We start from the raw sequence: 18721 nt of genomic DNA on the forward strand, positions 1-18721 counted from the left end.
ATGGAGAGAACAGTACCTACTTCTCAGGGAGGGTGGGCACTTTCGAGATGACACACAGAACGTTCCCGGTGAGTACTCAATATGTGGTCAAATTTTAAAAATGAACTTTTTTTTTTTTAATAGGAATTCCAGTTGTAATGATCACAAAAGTTTTGTGACTCTTTGAGGGACCCAGATTTCATATTTACACATCCAGTGTTATACAGAGATAGGCAAGTGGAGTGTCCTCCTTTATAGTCGAAGGCGATAAACCAAATTTACATTCTAGGCACATTATTCTTACTTAAGCTGTATGAAACGGGCCTGGAAGTAGTGATCTCTATGTCACACTACAGGGAATGCAAAGAAACCAACCGAGACTTTGATATCTTATATATTAGAGGCAAACCCTAAATATTTATAATGAAGTATTATTTACTTCAGTGGAAGAAACAGGCATACTAACATGAAAAAACACATTTTATTGCACTTAAGTTATAAGAAAATAAAATTTCTAAGTGAATCAAACCATAGACACAATCCCTTTAAAGGCTGTTTTCCTCCATCATGTCAGGTTGTTACATAACTAAAATTAACGAACTTGAATCTGATTGTTTTAAATCAGACTATAAATAAACAAAAAAAAAATAAACAGGAGGAGGAAAAAAAGATCACCTAGGATACAGTGTTAAACCACTTTCACAGTTCAGCTTGAGTTGTGGCTCTTGGAGAATGAGGCAAACCATTTGACTTTTTCATTCATTTCGTTTGTTTGCATGTGACGCCTTTACTACAAAAACTGAATAGTTTCTGCTTTGTCAGTTTCTCAGAGCAATAAAACTGTAACAGTTGTTTTCCCAAATACTGTAAAACACTAAGACTGACCAGCAACTTTATTTTGTTTTATATATTTTTAAAATATTTTGTCAGTTTTATTATGTACGTTCATCCATTCACCACAGCCCTCAAAAAGAAAAGTTTCTCCACAGAACAGGCGGCAATAGCTCTGTTCCAAGGAATGTGTTTTAATTTTTGCCCAGATAAAAGAAAATAAGCTTTGCACACACTCTCAATTCTTTACTTGCAGGCAAACTTCACTCTTTATTATCTGAAACTCTCCCATTCTCAGCCTCTTAGAGGCACAGATGGTTCAAGTTTCAGTGGCAAAAAGTCTTTTTTCTGTAACCAAACTAGAGCAAATTTGGAATTCAGTCTGGGACTAAAACGTCACAGCAGAAAAAAAATAAAAAAAAATAATTTGCTTTTTTCTTTCTTTCATTTAGCAGCATAAATAAGTTTGGCCACTGGGAGTACAGTACAGGGGTGGGACAACAATCCCATATTTGAAGACCTACTTCTAGCACCAGCATCAAGAATTAAATCCATCTCAGGACTCACGGAACCCAGGACAACTTTCCACCTTTGAGCAACATATGCATTGAAGAGTGTATGTGGAAGCGACAGTAAATAGATTAACAGAGGCTAATACTGTGATTGATTGACATTGGCAATGGTTGGCAAAAAAAAAAAAAAAAAAAAGCTTTTCATGATAACTGTACAAAAACAATTCACAGTAATTTTTTTTTTTTTTTTTTTTTTTTTTTTTTTTTTTTTTTTTTTAGCTTTTCCACTCCAGAAAAATGACTTTTTGTTGCAGATGCTCTCTACTGAGAAAGTCAGCCAGTCCTTGTTTGGGTGTTATTGCAGCCCCTTCCTAGGTCTCAGTGGTGAAAGGACAGGCTAACAGAATCTGTAACGAAGCTTCAGCGTTAACGCTGCCCAGTGACCACTGGAGAAGAAAATAAAGAAATAATTGCACCTGGTTTGATTTAGAAAGTCTCATTTTGCAAAGCTGCCCTCAGTCAAAAGTGAAGCCTTTTATGTGATGAGACGGCAGACGCCTCTCTTGTCAGTTACGGTTTGTCATGTCTTCCTCTTTTCCTTCTTAGTCTGTAGATCTTTTCACTCTGTTGCCCCAAGCCAACATCCTGCACCACTGAGAACAAGGGATTTTTTTTTTCTTTTTCTTTTCTTTTTTCTTTCTTTTTTTTTTCTTTTTTTCTTTTTTTGCTTTTTTCTTCTGTTGTTTTTTTGTTTTGTTTTTTTTTGTTTGTTTGTTTTTCAGGGGGAAGGGCAGGGAGTATATCGTCTACACATTTGGACAAATTTGCCTTTTCTTCTCTTCACTTCATGTCCACATCAAAGTCCAGCACCAGCAGCTTGGTTTCCTCAGTCCCATTCCGACTCCCAACTGCACACACCAGCTTTGTGTTTGAGGCTCTGATCCGCCACACAACTCCCCCACTCCCCCCACTCTCCAATGTGACTAGGTTTCGAATAAATTCACCCGTTTTCAAGTCCCATAGTTTTACAGTTCCATCATCTGAGCTGGTAATTACAAAGTTCTTGTTGAACTGTAAACAGGTCACAGCACTCTGATGCTTGTTAGGACCTAGGCAAAACCAAAGGAATTAAATTACTGGTTAGAAATCATGGGTATGGGCAAGTTACATTGTAATTGTAGCCTTCTACATTAGAACATACAATAAATGAAATATTTAAAATGCTGCATATTTAGAAACTGTGAGTATTTTAGGATCGGCAGGGTTGCAAGAAAATCTGGTAGCTATTTGTAACTGAAACATTAACTTTCAAGAGTTCTGTCTTCCAGGAAGCTTGGTTAGCTACCAGGCACACGTTTTGCTTTCCGGCTGTGTAAATAAGAGCTTTCTTTGTGGTGATGGAGATAGCTCTGCTTCATGTATTCTGCTGATGGATGAATGGGCACGAAATCTACTACCCTTACCACTTGGAACTGACCGCTCAAGGCGAAGGCTGAATGACCACAATTCCAAAACTCTGAAGAACAGACACAACCAATGAGTAAAGAGTTGCAGTAGAGCCCACCAGATGGCCTCACTTAAAAAAACACTTTTCAGGGCTATGACTGAAAAAAAGAAGTTAATCATGACATAAAATGTTAACACCGGTGTGCCTCATTTAATATTAGTGACTTTCACATGTTTCTTTCTTCACTTTACTGGGTGCTATTATTCCTTCCAACCTAGTTAAGAAGATGGTTAAAGGGTCTAAGTTGAGGCCAAAGCAATTTTCTATCAGATTAGAGATGCTTCTTTTTTTTTCCAGTAAGGTAGGTCTTTAATTTAGAATTGGACTACAAATTAAAAAAAAAAAAAAATCACACACACACAAAAAAAGAGTCTGTTGCTTCTATGATATAGCCTAGATCTTTCTTCACATTGTTCTTTAAGGTTAGGTTGAGTTAACTGTACATGTAGGAAGTGATTAAACAATTTTGTATTTAAAAACACAATTATATTTAAAAAAAACACAATTTAAAACAATTTCTCAAGGGTAGCCTAGTTCTGTCAAGTTAGAATGAAAATGCTCAGAAACTTATCCAAAATAAGCATTTTCATTTTGTATGAGGTTAATTCTTTCTGTGACATAAAAGCTCCATATTTCTCTTTGGACTAACAATCCCATTTTTAACGAACACAACTAAAGCTGAGTAGCCAAGACTTACCTTGCAATGTTTGTAAACACTGTCCTGTTTTGATATCCCAGATTTTGACTGTAGAATCTGCATTCCCAGAGACAAGAATATTGTCTTTGAGTTCCATTCCACTTGTTAACGACTGGTGTCCCGTTAACGTGTGAATGCAATTCCCCGTCTCCACATCCCACACTCGGATTGATGTATCAAGAGATCCACTCACCACATGGATGCCATCAAACTACAACAGACACAGCTTATTAGACTAGAAGTGTAGATATTCTTGATATTATTTATTGACCTTAATCCTACAGGGGAGAAAAATAAAGCATGGAAAACAGGTAATGCCAGGAACAAAACGAGGTAACAGGATAAAGTGCAGGTAATCAAGCAAATCTACAGTGTTATGTTCTCAGAAGCTTCTATCAGAATTGCTAATTTTTTTAAAGATTTATTAATTTATTTTTGCAGGGGGGTGGAGGGAAAGGAGAGAGAGAATCCCAAGCTGACTGCCTGCAGAGCAGAGAGCCCAACACAGGGCTTGATTCCATGACCCTGAGATCATGACCCAAGCAGAAACCAGGAGCTGGATGATCAAGCAACTGTGCCACCCAGGTGCCCCCAGAATTGCTAATTTCTTATGGCCAGTGGCTTCAAACTAGATGCAGAAACAATTAAAAAGAAACAAAACACCTAAAATGAACACATTACTTTCAGATCATCTGGCCACAGATGATAGTTAAATATCATGGATCATTCAAGAAGGATTGCCATTTGAGTCTTACTTCCCAACAGAAAGTTGAAACTACTGACATAGCTCATGATAAAGGGTATGTTTATTAACACACCTCCGGCACAAAAAGACTAGAGATAACTCTCATAATGTTTAAAAGTAAGTTCCATTAAAAACTGTATGTAAAACAAAAATTTCATTTACAAGAACCAAATGCTAATTAGGAAATGCACCAACAGATAATTCCACCTGGAATTATAAGAAGTGGCATTCTGATAACAAAAGCAAGCTATATAGCACCTCTTCTCCAGCTTCCCAGCTATACCAAAAGTCAATAAATATCAATTCCCAGAAGATCTAGAATAATATTGCTACCTCTTTTCTCAGTCTAATGGTTTACTTAAATGAGAATATTATATCGTTATTATATTGTGAACATATCACAAAACAGAAAAACAACTTCAGCCAATTCCCTCTCCTCCAAATTCATAACCTTTTCTAAGTTAATATATCTTTATTATATATCAGTATTTTGTGACAAAGGTAGTATTCCACGAATTAAGAAACAAATATTTCAAGAACAGAGAACTGTCAGCACTGGGACTATGTACTAATCTGCTGATCATTAATGGGCAGTAACTGGTAAACAAACTATGAAGAATGGAAAAATTTTCAAGCTGAAAATGCAGTCTTGCAGGAAATAAAACAAGACCTATTTTCTAAATTTGCTATTAATCCAGCTATCTATTTCAAAATACAACAACCCACTCAAGAATATCATGTTCAAATGTAAACAAACAAAAATAAGGTTGGTCAAATTTACGTCCTATGACTACCAATCAGTAACCCTCTGACGGGAGAGCAGCCTGATGCAGAAAGGCTCCACTCCCACTTCGAATGGGAATGGACCACAATCACAGGGCCCAACAACTGTCAGCTATCAAGGCAAAGGGGCAGCTTTTGGCCAAATTAATCCTCTGCTAAGGAGTTTCTTAAAATCCAGGTTATTTTCCTATGAGACTATCTACCCGTTAATCAATATAGTAAAACTCAGGGTTCCAAAGTTTCAGGTTCCAAGAGAAATATTTGTGTTTTAGAGGAAAAACAGATCACAGAAAAATTGAAACAAATTATTTAAGTAAGTTAAAAATTTATGCTTTCTTCATGCCAATTTTAAAGCATGTGTAAACAACAGGATAATTTGATTTGTCTTTTTTGGATTGTATTGAATCAGCAAGTTGACAGTGATCATCCGAGTAAAACAATCTCATGATTCATCAGTAAAGCATCTAAGGGATAGGAGAGATACCATCTCTTACCTGTAATGAATAGACTCTATTAGTATGCCCCTGCAACGTGTGTAGACAGGTCTCCGTCTCTGGATCCCACACCTTCACCATAAAATCATATGCTCCACTAACAACCCTCCTGCCATCATATTGAACACAGCGGACTGCTGCTACATGACCCATCAGAACATGTAAACACTGGCCTGTTTCAATATCCCAAACCCTAAGCGTGGCATCTCGAGAACCGCTAACAACTCTGTAGGGGGAGGAAAACAGAAAAAAAAAAGTATTAGAATTTTTAATAGCATGAGAAAACATGATATATAAAGTCAGTGATTATTGAACTTTTTTTCTTGAGCAGGAACACCTGTTTTCAAAGAAATCCTATGTAAAACCTTGATATATAAACATACAAAAGTCAAGTTACTCTGGTTGGGATGGGAAGTTGGGAAGCCTAGAAATCCACCTGCTTGGTTCCCACATTTATAAGCGGCTGTGTAGCACCCAGGGTTCTGGGGGGCGGTTTGAAAACTGCTGTATTGTATTTGAGGCAGCAGCTGCCAGCTCCAAATATATACAATAAGATCTTGATTTTAGAAATAAAATGATCAATGTGGGCAACATGTATAAAATGTTAATGGGAGAACTCTGGTGGTAGTATTTTGAAGAATTTTATATTTTTTCTTTATTCTTTCTCCATTTCCCAAAATTTTAATTATGAACATACCTTCTCTTTGTGACTAGAGAAAAAATTTAATAAATGTTACTCAACAAAACAAATGTGAATTTGGAGTTTAAACAAAGATATGTGCCTTATATAATTATAATTCTGGTAAAATTAACCAGTTTTAGAATATCTTCAAACACAGGCTGCTTATGCTTATAATGATAGTTAATAGGCTATGGAGGAATTAAGATATGCAGATTTTAGAAGATACACACGGGCAGGCAACAGAATTCCCGTAAAAATTTGGCCCAACATTATTAAAGCTGTGCTCTTCTGAAGACCGGAGTGATACAAATATCTCAATCACCTTTGGATTACAAAGGAGAGCTGAAAACTCAGGTATCTTCATGTCATTCTTTTTTTTTATTTTAAAGATTTTATTTATTTATTTGACAGAGATAGCCAGCGAGAGAGGGAACACAAGCAGGGGGAGTGGGAGAGGAAGAAGCAGGCTCATGGAGGAGCCTGATGTGGGGCTTGATCCCATAACGCCGGGATCACGCCCTGAGCCGAAGGCAGACGCTTAACCGGCTGTGCCACCCAGGCGCCCCTCTTCATGTCATCCTTAAGAGAGAAAGATAGGCCACAGTTTCTACATTGGAAGAGTAGAAAGGAGCATTGAGAGATTTAAGTCAGAATATAATGGAAACTGAAATACAAGATCTCTTAATATCACCCCCCCCAAATTTTAATAATAAAGCACACTGTTCAAAGTAGATTCAAATTACAGATGAAAAGGTACTTTTCTTCACATATTACAAATCTAGTGTGAAATCTGCTTAATGTAATGGTTCTCACAAAGAAGATGTTGTGGACAGAATTAAAGGTAAGGACCTGAGCGGATTCGTGGTAAGGACCGCCAGAGAGACCTTTTTTGACAAATGAAATCAGAATCACATTTGTTGAACGAGGTACTGTGAAGACATGCCAATAGAAGATCGGAAGGACTTTAATAGAAGGGCTTTGTAGGAGGAGATCAAAGCAACAGCAAAGGCACTGAGAAGAAAAAAAGGCAAGCAGTCTGGTTTGGCTGAAACTATTTTGAAAACTGGATTGAGGATTTCTTCCTTGATTCGATAGACAACAGAAGGCTCTCAAAGGGCAGTGATACTATCATAATGAGAAAAGGACTCTCTGTCAGCTGTGTCACCGGAGAGAAAACCGAGTGTGAAAGCTAGATCACTAGTTCAGGTGATCAGTAATGAGAGACTCAACAAAAACCCAGAGACCTCAGCTTTTGTCTGATATAAAGGGATATGATGGAGTGGGGGGTAGGGTGGGTGGGTAATTAAAAAGACTCAGAAGCTTGAAGTCTGATTAACTGAATTTATCCCGCTAGCAGATATATAAATGTAAAAAAAAAAAAAAAAAGAGAGAGAGAGAGAGAGAGAGAAAGAGAAAGAGAAAGAGAAAGAGAAAGAGAAAGAGAAAGAGAAAGAAAAAGATGTTTTTGGAGATGATGAGTCATCAAAGATACAGAACAATAAATAAAATGCCACCCAAGATTAGAGAACAGAGTTTCAAGGAGGAAGCCAACAACGCCATTAAATGAAGAAGGAAATTTAAAGATATTCCCCCAATTTTAAGCCAATACACTACTGCTTTGCTAGTACAGAAACATCTGAAGTCTAATAATTAAAGTCTAATTTAAGAGCACACTATCTCTCTAATAAACACTGTATTATACAAATGAATTCTGCACAAAAGCCTCGAATTCACAAATAACAGAGGAAGAATTCCCAACCACTGCAGGATTTTCCCTTACCTTTTTTCATGGAGATGCATACAGCGGACAGTGGAAGTGTGCCCGTATAAGGTATGTATACATTCTCCAGTCTCTGCATTCCACACCTTTAGAGTCCGATCTGTAGATCCGCTAATGATGATATTGTCTCTCATCTGTGATGACCATACTCCACCTGTGTGTCCCACTAATGTTCTCAGACACTGGAAAAACACTTAAGATGATTACTTTTGGGTAGAAAGAAAACCGATTTACACAACATTGCAGTAGCTCATTAAAATTTGGGGTAAACTAATTTACAAAATTTGGCACATCAGAAAACAATTTTTCACATCAATATAACACGATACCATCCCTATTTATTGCTTTGCTTATGCAGTAGCGTTACATATTAAACACACAGATGCAACTGAGGAACAAGGATGTGGAAAGTAAAACACTTCTCATTCAAGTATGATAGCTCCAGCCTGGTCTCTTTGATGAAATGACACTAAAATTGCAACTTGGTCCCTTCCATATGAATGGATTCAGTGAAAGAATGCCAACCGTGTTAGGTGTGGCTACATACCACATTTCATCTGAATCTGCCCCAAGGCACTAGTTAGGAGCCAGGCAAGGTACTTCTAGACAAGTAAAGACAGATATTAAAACGCTGAAATAAATCCAAAACTACTATTACACTATGGAAATATGAAGCTGCTTTAAAAAATTTTAACAGATGACTTGGAATATTTAGAAGATTCTTGCCCAAGAATCAGCGTGCTGTAAGACATTTTAAAAGACAGTTTTTTTTCCCCTCATATTTTCCTCTGTGTTTTTTAGCTGGTCAATTACTTAATTTATGAAAACATTCTCCAGTGGACAGATAAAAATAAGTACTCACCACAGAACCATTAAAGTATAATATTGCATGCAGTGAAACTGATTGCTTGGACTGCTTTTTTCTTCAAACTCCTATCTAAATACTGTCTCTGCTTTATTTTCATCTCACAGGGCTTGACATAAGTCTAAATTAACATGATTTATTTAACTGCTAAACTATAGGTAAGTTATCAACAAAGCAGTTTACAAAGAAAAACAAATACCCCTCAATCATAGTTTCGAAAAAGATTAAAAAGGACAATATAACCGAGATGGTTAATAAAAGTGGGAAAAATTAAGCCAAGAAAAAGACAAAGCACATCTGTAAAAATCATACAACAGCTAAGTCACAAAGATAGACGAACTGTTTACAGGAAGAAACTAATGACATCCCTATCCTGAGAAACATTATCTTTGTGCCAGGAGAAAAACTAAATTAGAAGCTCTGATATTTGTTATCGAAATAAGCTGCGGTCAAAAATGAACCCATGTTTTCCCTGGTTGATCCTGGCAAAGACATATACAAAAAGTGAAGTGTAGAAAGAAGTAAGCTTACTTTGCCTGTGACTGCTGACCAAACTTTTAAAGTGTTGTCATCAGAACCACTAACTATTCGGTTACCACAAAACTGCAGGCATGTGATCACATGATCATCATGTCCTTTCAGAACCTACAAGATAAATGTACAGATTAGAAATATGTTATTAAATAATGTTTTCAAAATTCTGGTGAAAAGAAAAATTACGCCATAAATAGCAGCAATCTACAGTCTATTTCTAAAATTATAATTTATAAAAGACACAAAGTATCATCCTTCCCGAATGATGAATCAAGTATTAAACATTTTATTTTTTCCATATTCTATGACTTATACATGAGATATCAACTATTAAAATTGACTGAGTCAGGACTTTTATGAGTCAAGACCTCATAAAGATGGTTCAAATACAAATGTATTTTATAATAATCTATCTGTTCAAACCAAAAAAATATGCATCTATGTTTTTGCAATTTTCACACACAAAAACAAAAGCACCTACAAACTAGAAAGACAAGAGTAACAATAATTATCAACTTTTTCAACCTAAAACAAAAAAGGCCTCAGGGTGCCCAGATGGCTCAGTTGGTTAAGCGTCTGACTCTTTCTTGATTTCGGCTCAGGTCATGATTTCAGGGTCATGAGATCGAGCCCCAAACAGGGCCCCAGGCTAGGTGTGGAATCTGCTTGAGATTCGCTCTCTCTCCTTCTCCTTCTGCCCCTCTCCCCACCCAGCCCACTCGTACCCGCTCACTCTCAAAAAAAAAAAAAAGCCTGTTAAAATCTATACATATTAATATCACAGTATCTCCCCTAAATGCTTTTTTCCAGTTGTATAAAACATCTAAGAATTTCAAGCATTTTGCCACTATTTACATACTTGCAGTAAGACAGAAAATCAGTATTATGCTTAAATTCATAAAAATAAAACTCACAAGAAACACCCAAAACACAAACTATTTACAAGAGACAGCCAAAACACAAATGGGCATGCCTCAAAAAATCATGTTCTAACTACATGGTTAGAGAGCAAGCAAGTTCTTAGGTAAAACGTGTATGACATAAAATTCAATAGGATATTCAGAAATTTTCATTTACCTAAGGTGGGGCAACATACAAGTCAACTCATCTTTTATTCAAGTACCATCAGTTGTCAGACTGGAGAAATTAGTAATAGGGAACTATTGACCATTACATTTTCAGTTATTTAAAAATATACTGTTTTCTTTCTACAGGCGATAGGTGTCAAGTTATACTGCTGGCCAAGAAGAGCATACTAGCTACCAACACTGATCAGTGGTTTCTGTTACGTCGTGCAAGAGTTCAGTTACCTTAGGAGATTTGAGTTCTCCTCGCCTCCAGTTAGTATCAATTCTGTGCTGCCTGATATATGCACTTTTCCATGGACTGTGTATGAAACCTGGTTTTATCACTTTTCTTCTCTTGATGTGCAATGGTTCATCAATACCTAAAGTTTTAAAGAGTGAGAGTATAACTGCTGTCACCAGTAATAAAAATTACACATTTTATAATATATCTCATTTCCCCCTATGCTCAAAACCACTGAAATGCAGGACGCTGTCCAATTTCTAACACTGTTATTATGAAACAATAATGTAAAGTTTGCATTCTCTATGGCATGTTTTCATGTTGACTTTTCATTTCTTTCTCTAAATAATTCTATAAAATGTTGGTGAGGATGTGCAGAAATTTGAGCCCTTATGCAATGCTTGTGGGAATATAAAATGGTATAGCAGCCATGGGAAACAGTACGGTGGTTCATCAAAAAAATTAAACATAGAATTACCATATGATCCAGAAATTTCAATTCTGGACGTACACCCGAAAGAATTAAAAGCAGAAACTTGAACAGATATCTGTACACCCATGTTCAGAGCTACAATCATTCATAATAGCTGAAAGGTGGAAGGCACCTGTGTCCATCAATGGATGAATGAATAAGCAAAATATTGTGTATATGTGTATCTATATAGACTGTATATAGAATAGACTATTCTATTATAGACAACTGTAACCTCCTTGAAAGGGAGGATAACCTATAGAGTATCTGTCTCATGCTCTACGATTGTTTCTAAAAATTTTTGCTTATTAGACAAATCATATTTTTATATTTTTTTCAAAAATATAATTTTTCTATATGCCTGCTGGGAAAAAAAGTCATTTCTTTAATTAATATGGATGATACCTTCTCCTCTACTAAGAAAGGAGATTTTTTTATTTTTTAAATTTTTTTTACAGTTTTCAAGGACGTAAGTTCCTTGATGGAAAGAAAATGGGAGTTCACTACAATATCCCCAGCATTTAAGAATGTCTAGCCCGTTGGAGGTGTTCAATAAATATTTGTGGAAGGAAAGAACAGAATATGGAATATTTGAGTACTGTTAATATAATTTTGGGGTTTCCCTTATTCTATTTTATTTACTTAATGAATGAATAAGTAGTCATTTATTAGTGTGAATTCCAGTCAGTGAGTTTCTCTCCCAAGACAGTTTGCAATTATAACTTATCTCTAATTGTACGTATTGGAGAGGCAGGACACCTTTCTCATCCATAAAATCACTGGTAGAAATTCATGTATAATTTTAAGCAAAGGTTTAGGTCTTTTATTCGTCTTTTTTTAAATTGAAGTGTAACTGACATACAATATGAATAACGGGTGTCCAGCATAGTGATATGATGCTTATATACATTGCAAAATGGTCACCACAATAAATCTAGTTATCCTCTGTCAACTTACCAAGTTACTACAATATTATTGACTATATTCCCCATGCTTTCATTACATCTCCATGACTTACTTATTTCATAACTGGAAGTTTGTAGTTCTTAATCCCCTTTACACCATTTGCCCCCCCAAACCTCCTTCCCTCTGGCAACCACCAATCTGCTCTCTGTATCTAGGGGTCTGTGTTTTGTTTCGCTAGTTTTGTTTTTTAGGTTTCCGTTAAATCATCCTCATCTTGACCTTTTCATTGTTTATTAATTGTAGTAGAGACTGGGAAGTAAATCAGATATATTTGCTATTAAGGTATTAGTGCTTATTAAAGGGGTTAGCTCCAAAACCTGGCTCATTTGAATGTGCGGAATAACCAGTGGATTTTTATATAAGTAGGTTAATGTAACTGAACACTCATTTTTGACTCTTTGATAGGCTGCCAAAGTTCTCTTTTTTCAATTATCCACTACTTTATTCTACATGCACATAAAACTTCTAATTTTTACTTTTTCTATTTGTTTTCAGAATCACTTTGCTTTTTCAAAGTGTATAGATTTTCTCTTTGTGATTTTGAACCTTACCCTCTTCTTTGCATTTCTCTCTCCAGAGAAGGTTGTCTTCAGCCAGAATTCTCCAGTAGCGACACGTCTGAGCCGCTTGGAGCAGGTCTTTGGGTTCCAGGAATGAAAGCACATAGAGTGCCAGCTGTGGAAAGGAAAAAGCATAGTATACCCATCTTTTAAATATATATACGTGTGTTTGTGTGTGTGCGTGTGTATATATATTTAACACATAAATAATTAACTTCTATATAACTATTTTCTATAGAATGAAGTACAAGATCAACATAATATAATTCTACATTCTAATTTTTAAAATTATAAAAGGCAGTACTTTCTAATAGTCAATCTTAAATATGTACCAGACTTCAAAAACTTACTTTATTAGTTTTTATGAACTTCACTCCACCAACCTCACCTCTTCAAGGACTACTTATTAAGACTCTCTGCCTCTGCTCTTGCCTTTGCTCTGTGAGCCTCAACTTGAGAATTCTACCATTTCTGTGTATCGGTATACTTTATTAGTTGTTTAGAGTCTGTACTTTTCTCTCCCCATGACCATGTAAATTCACTGAAGACAGGCCTTATATTAAGAAATGAGATTTCTAGATATTCTGTGTGGTATGATTTCAGATCACTTCTGATAGGTATAATTAATAGTTCTTTATCACATCGAAGTGTTTATTATCACAATGATGAACTTTTCAAACATTTATACCCTTTACTATAAATGATAATAGGGGACAATTACTAAACTGCTCCATAGACACATAAAAGTAATTAGGTTCTAATTACTTTATATTGCTTACAGGGATTTTCTTGATGGGCCAGATAGATTTTTGTATGTTTGAACTAGCTCTTTAGTATATCACTGATTTTAAAATTTTGTTTCCAATACTTGCAAACCATCAATTTTTTTTCAGCATGTATGGTCAATTCAAGTAAATAAGGGAAGAGGAAAGAAGAAAGAGGGGAGTGGTAGCTTCAAGTATGCTTACCCAAGTAGCCTCACCAATCACATAAAAATTTAAGTTATGATATTAGAATCAACATGAGCTAAATAAAGCAATAAAGTTTAGTTTTTACAGAAATTAAATTGCAAGAATTAAAACAAACTATCATTCAAAGGGCCAAAGGCCATATGGGGAGTAAAAGCACAATTTGAATTATTTTCTGATGCTGAACAGTAATTACATGACATAAATTATGCTTAGCCAAGAACTTTGTATATAGAGAGTTCATCATTAATCATATATTTATTGAGTACATTTCATACAGAAAGTACTCCAACCAGCCAGTACTCAATTTAATACTACTACTAATAATTGACAGTAAAAGGCTTTTTGCGGAATAATTATTTGATGAGAGAAGACCATTCAGTCTGAGTCATTTTAAATAAAAAGGCATAGCTATATTCAACAACCTACGTATGTATGTATATACATACACATATACAAGTACACAAACACATATATATCTCAACATTGTACTTTTTTAATGGATACTCCATAAGGCACTTAATTTTGAAATTATCAATCAACCAAAGCCTCGGCAAGTTTGCTCAGTGTCAGTATAACAGTATTGGGATAACACCATATTCTTCTTCTATGTGAAATTGATATTTAACATAGAAATTATCAGGCACAAAGTTATACTGGTGGAAAAGAGATGTTATTTAGTGCCCAAGATATTTAATATGGTCATATGAAAAAGTCTATGCTTTGCTTTAGTTATCCAACTGAAGTAGAAATCAGGTAATTCACAGAAACAGTCAATGGATCTTAAAGGCTAGAAAACAAATCCAGAGCACCTTAGATTTCAAAGGTACATCCCAAATCATAATACCCTTCATTACTGGTGATTGTGAGATCACCTAGTCCAGTGTCTGCATGCATTAAAGAGTAAAGAAACACTTAGGTGCTGAAGAATGTTGAAGTGCTAACTCCACAGGTAACTGGCACACCTTCCTTTAAAATAGCAAAGACCCTAACTCAACCATGAACTTCAACTTATTCTTTCGGAAATCTAATCAGTTCTATTCAAAACATCTAAGTATTTCAGAAAATATACACAGCAAAATAAAAAATATGAATAAGAAAATCAGAACCAGTAAAAATATAAATCAGAAAAGAAGGTTTAAACCAAGGGAAAGTAGAACACAAATATATTGGCAACAGTATCTTACAGGGTTTTTTAATTAAACTGCCAAGCAAAAAAGGAACGACAATTAGTTACACAATTCTTAGTGTTTACTATGGGGGAAGTATACCACCAGTTCCTCAAAGGAAGCAAGGTCTTGTCACGTGGGGTTCCTTAAAGGGCACAGAGAGTGGGCACTGTCCTGAACTACATCTCTAGAACACCAAAGCAGGGGCTTACAGGTTTCTAGCAGCCAAGTAAAATGGTCTGGCTAATACAGTTTTCTATCCATTTGTCTTAAAGGTACAATCTAGATTAGTAATTCCTCCTAAGGACTTCCACTGGACAGAAGCTCTTAAATTGAAAATCTATTTCATATAATTAACTTTTCCTTGGCCAAACTTGAAATTTCAGTGACAGTTGCTAGTTTTTGTTTTTCTCTTATATAACCTATATGAGACCCACCATGTTATATTCGAGAGGTAGCTAATACTTTCCCAGAATCGCTATATTTCCATGGACTGAACTAGTGAAGGGCAGGGTGGGGGGAGGGGGAAGAATAAAGAAAATGTTGGGTGATCCTATGTTAAGAATTTAGGTTTTACTCCAGGTCATCTACTGTATCATGATGCTTTTCTCGGTATTTACTTACAAAATAAGGATAATGCTGTTTATCACAAGCCTCCCATGTGAGACTAGTGAGATTTTTATCAAAGTTTTGAGATTAATACATGTTGGTAAAGAGCTTTGAGATCTGTTGAAAGGAATTGTAAGAAAATTTTAAATAATAATAGTACATAGTCTCTGATAATAGTTTCCTTAAGGATTTAGATCTAAACCATTATTTTGCCACATATAAAATAAAGCATTTCGTTTCCTAGTAGAAAAAAAAAGGAAAGGGCAGATGATCTGCTAAGTCAGGGCCCTGTCTCATTCTATCTAGCCTCCCTTCTTTTTCCTCAGGCAACCTTTAAAAGAAAAGTTAATCCAAGAAATCTTTATTGCATTTACACCAGTTATCGATAATTTGTGCTTACTTCTTAGACTCTTAGAAGTCTTTCATATTCTCCTGACTTAAAATCACATTTTTGTGTGTTCAAAAGTTACTATGGAAATACAAATAAAGTAAAACAAAACAAAATACTCACCATTCTTAGAGATAAGGGGACAAGTCTATATTTTAATAAAAATACTACCTTCTAAAATAAGGAGGATATCTAAGGAAACCATGAAGAATATATTAGAGGTGACTAACTTTACTTTCAAATACTTATAAAAGTGCTACCTATTATGAATGTCCTTCTGGAAGCAAAGAGAGCTTATGTCATTTCCTAAGCCAATTCTATTCAAAGCATTCAGTTTTAGAATGAGCCAGCAAGAATTTAAAAAAATTGTTCTGGGACAATGCAATTTTTTTTTTTTTTTTTTTTTTTTTTTTACCATTTAAAAAAAGCATTCCAAAGTAGAGACATTTCAGTTTGCTTTTTCCTGGAGTAATGCTTAGTTTCATACATTAAATATGATAAAACTATTTTATTCATATCCAATGTGAAATTATTACTGAGACTATGTTTAATGCCCATAGGATATTTAGAATGGTTATCGAAAAAAACTGACTCCTTTTCATATTTGAAATTTCAAGATCATTTCAGTGGTATATTATCGTTTTATATATTGTCTTCTTAGCTGATACATAATTGTGGCACATATATAATTTGTGAAAATATAAACCATGGTGACATTGATTATTTAATCTTACATTATTTGTTTGCTGACAGAAATGAAACTGTGAAGCCTCTAACATCAATAAGAGAACTACATCTAAGTTATGCCTCATTTATACTGCCAAGAATGCCCATATGATCATAATCAATCTATGATAAAAAATAATGTCAGTTCACATAAAGATATAAAAACAAACGTGCGTAATTCCAAAAGAAATGCTATTAAGGATGTAATCAATGCAGGAAATCTGTGATTGTGAGTGGGTGTGTGTGTATGTGAGAGAGAGAGAGAGAGAGAGAGAGAGGGAGAGACATGGCAGCAAGAAGAGGGATGATTAGTAGAAAAAGATATACATGTGAAATTCCATATATTTCAAAACAATGACACAATGTAAGTTAACAGAGAACTACAATTCATAGAATCACAAAACTATTAGGGACTAATAGGGACTTTGGATAAACAAACAGCAAAATAAGAAAAAAATTGCTGTTTCAATAAAATCAGAATTTCTAACAAATCTACTACTATATATAATAAATGTATCATGACAGCTAAAGGTTGGACTTCAAATAACCTGGGGAAAAAATCGTGATAAAGAAATAATCAAATTAATGGAACTCAATAGATTACTCTTATATATGACTTATTGCAATGGTGGAAAGAAGTCACTTAATCAGTCCAGAAATATACTTTAATCTGAAAATGATATTATTAAGTCATGGCAGCTTATCATTTACAGCTCTCTTTAACACTAATTAAGAGTGTTAAGCTGACAATACTGAATACCGTAATTAGCATGACCATATTTAAAGGTGGTTGCTGTTGAGTTATATTTTCAAACAGCACCCAATGAAGAATATAATTGACAGCCCTTACCTCTTTAGGGAGCAAGGAAATGAAGTCTCGTTGAAACTGGGGTTCTATCACTTGCATCATATGTTTTACTTGGGTTGGTTCACAACTATCAATAAGCTCATCTAAAGCAAGCAATTTCTCTGGTCCACTCCAGCTCTATCAAAAAGGAAGTAGAAATTTGTATTATTTTAATAGATGTATCAAATTATAAGCTCATAAATGAAAATCCACATTTATACGGAACATAAAAGGTGGCTGCTTATTGTGCAATTTTCTCCAGAAGTCACTGACGTGAAATCAATTGTCTCATCAAATTTACTAGCAACCTTTATTTTGTAAAATAAAAAAAAGCCATGGTTTTGACAGACAAATATTTTTGCACCATGTTATTTATTATAAGTGTTGCATGTTTACCATCAAGATACTGGCTGAGAAACCGAAGTTTTACTTGGAAACATCAACTTGGCTACTGAATAAATAGGATATTTTGAAAGATGATTTCTCCTTTCTCTATATTCTTTCTAGTGGGCACCATAAAATTTCATTGTGTTAATAAGGCACTCATCTGAGAGTTAAGAAACTGGCAGCATCATGTAGAGAAAAATTAAGAACTGGATATACTGCGCATCTGATAAGTGCCTTCCACAAAATAAAAGAGCTTTGACTTATTAGGTGAAAATAATTTCAGATAAAAAACAGCAAAAATATAAAACAGTAACTAACTTAGTAATAAAATTAGAGTCAGAACAAAGTACTACATTATGGAAAAACAAAAACACATCATAATACTTAAAAAAATATGAGCTATTTTAAACTAGACTAGAGAATTATTTAAAACATCTTTTTTTCTTTTTTGCCAGTGAGGAACATCTGCACAAAAGAGTCATGATTCCTAAAAGGAAAAATTAAAAAGCCATGTGAATAATTTAGAATGTTAGAAATTCCCCTCACAATAATCATGTAAAACATTTAAATAACCTTGTGATATTTAAGTGAAAGGACATCCTTGAGCAGGACGATTTAAGTATATTTGTGAATTATTATGTCCATTTTGGAAGCAGGTGAAAAGAGAACAATAGGTAGGGTTTGGAGCTAGAAAGATCTGGATTTTGACATTCCATTTCTTGCTCAAACCAGGAACCTGAATTTTGTAACATGTGAAACAGATAATAACTGAAAACTGAGATATACATACTGAGGATACAGGAAGCCTTAATTAGAATACTTTTTAAAGTACTGAAAAAATTTTTACCCCTTTAGAATCTACAATGAATTTCATTTCTTCTTTTCTATCATAAAGTGTAGATTATGTTAATA

The 18721-nt window shown here is 34.8% G+C and overlaps 1 protein-coding gene across 4 annotated transcripts in view; it reads right to left on the reverse strand.

Annotated features, from left to right (window-relative positions):
* Positions 1-441: 441 nt before the first annotated feature.
* FBXW7 (F-box and WD repeat domain containing 7) overlaps positions 442-18721 on the reverse strand; it is a 230449-nt gene continuing 212169 nt past the window's right edge. For all 4 annotated transcript variants that reach the window (XM_045798826.2, XM_045798825.2, XM_045798828.2 and 1 more), the window contains 8 exons: positions 17426-17560; positions 12707-12830; positions 10720-10856; positions 9407-9520; positions 8011-8192; positions 5549-5774; positions 3527-3737; positions 442-2431 (listed from right to left, as the gene is read on the reverse strand). In XM_045798826.2, coding sequence (XP_045654782.1) covers positions 2163-2431; positions 3527-3737; positions 5549-5774; positions 8011-8192; positions 9407-9520; positions 10720-10856; positions 12707-12830; positions 17426-17560 — 1398 coding nt within the window. In that variant the 3' untranslated portion in view covers positions 442-2162. The remainder of the gene's footprint in view (positions 2432-3526; positions 3738-5548; positions 5775-8010; positions 8193-9406; positions 9521-10719; positions 10857-12706; positions 12831-17425; positions 17561-18721) is intronic.

The sequence above is a fragment of the Ursus americanus genome, chromosome 13 (assembly GCF_024610735.1).
Source record: "Ursus americanus isolate L20-20 chromosome 13, mUrsAme1.1.p, whole genome shotgun sequence".
NCBI classification, from domain to species: Eukaryota; Metazoa; Chordata; class Mammalia; order Carnivora; family Ursidae; genus Ursus; species Ursus americanus.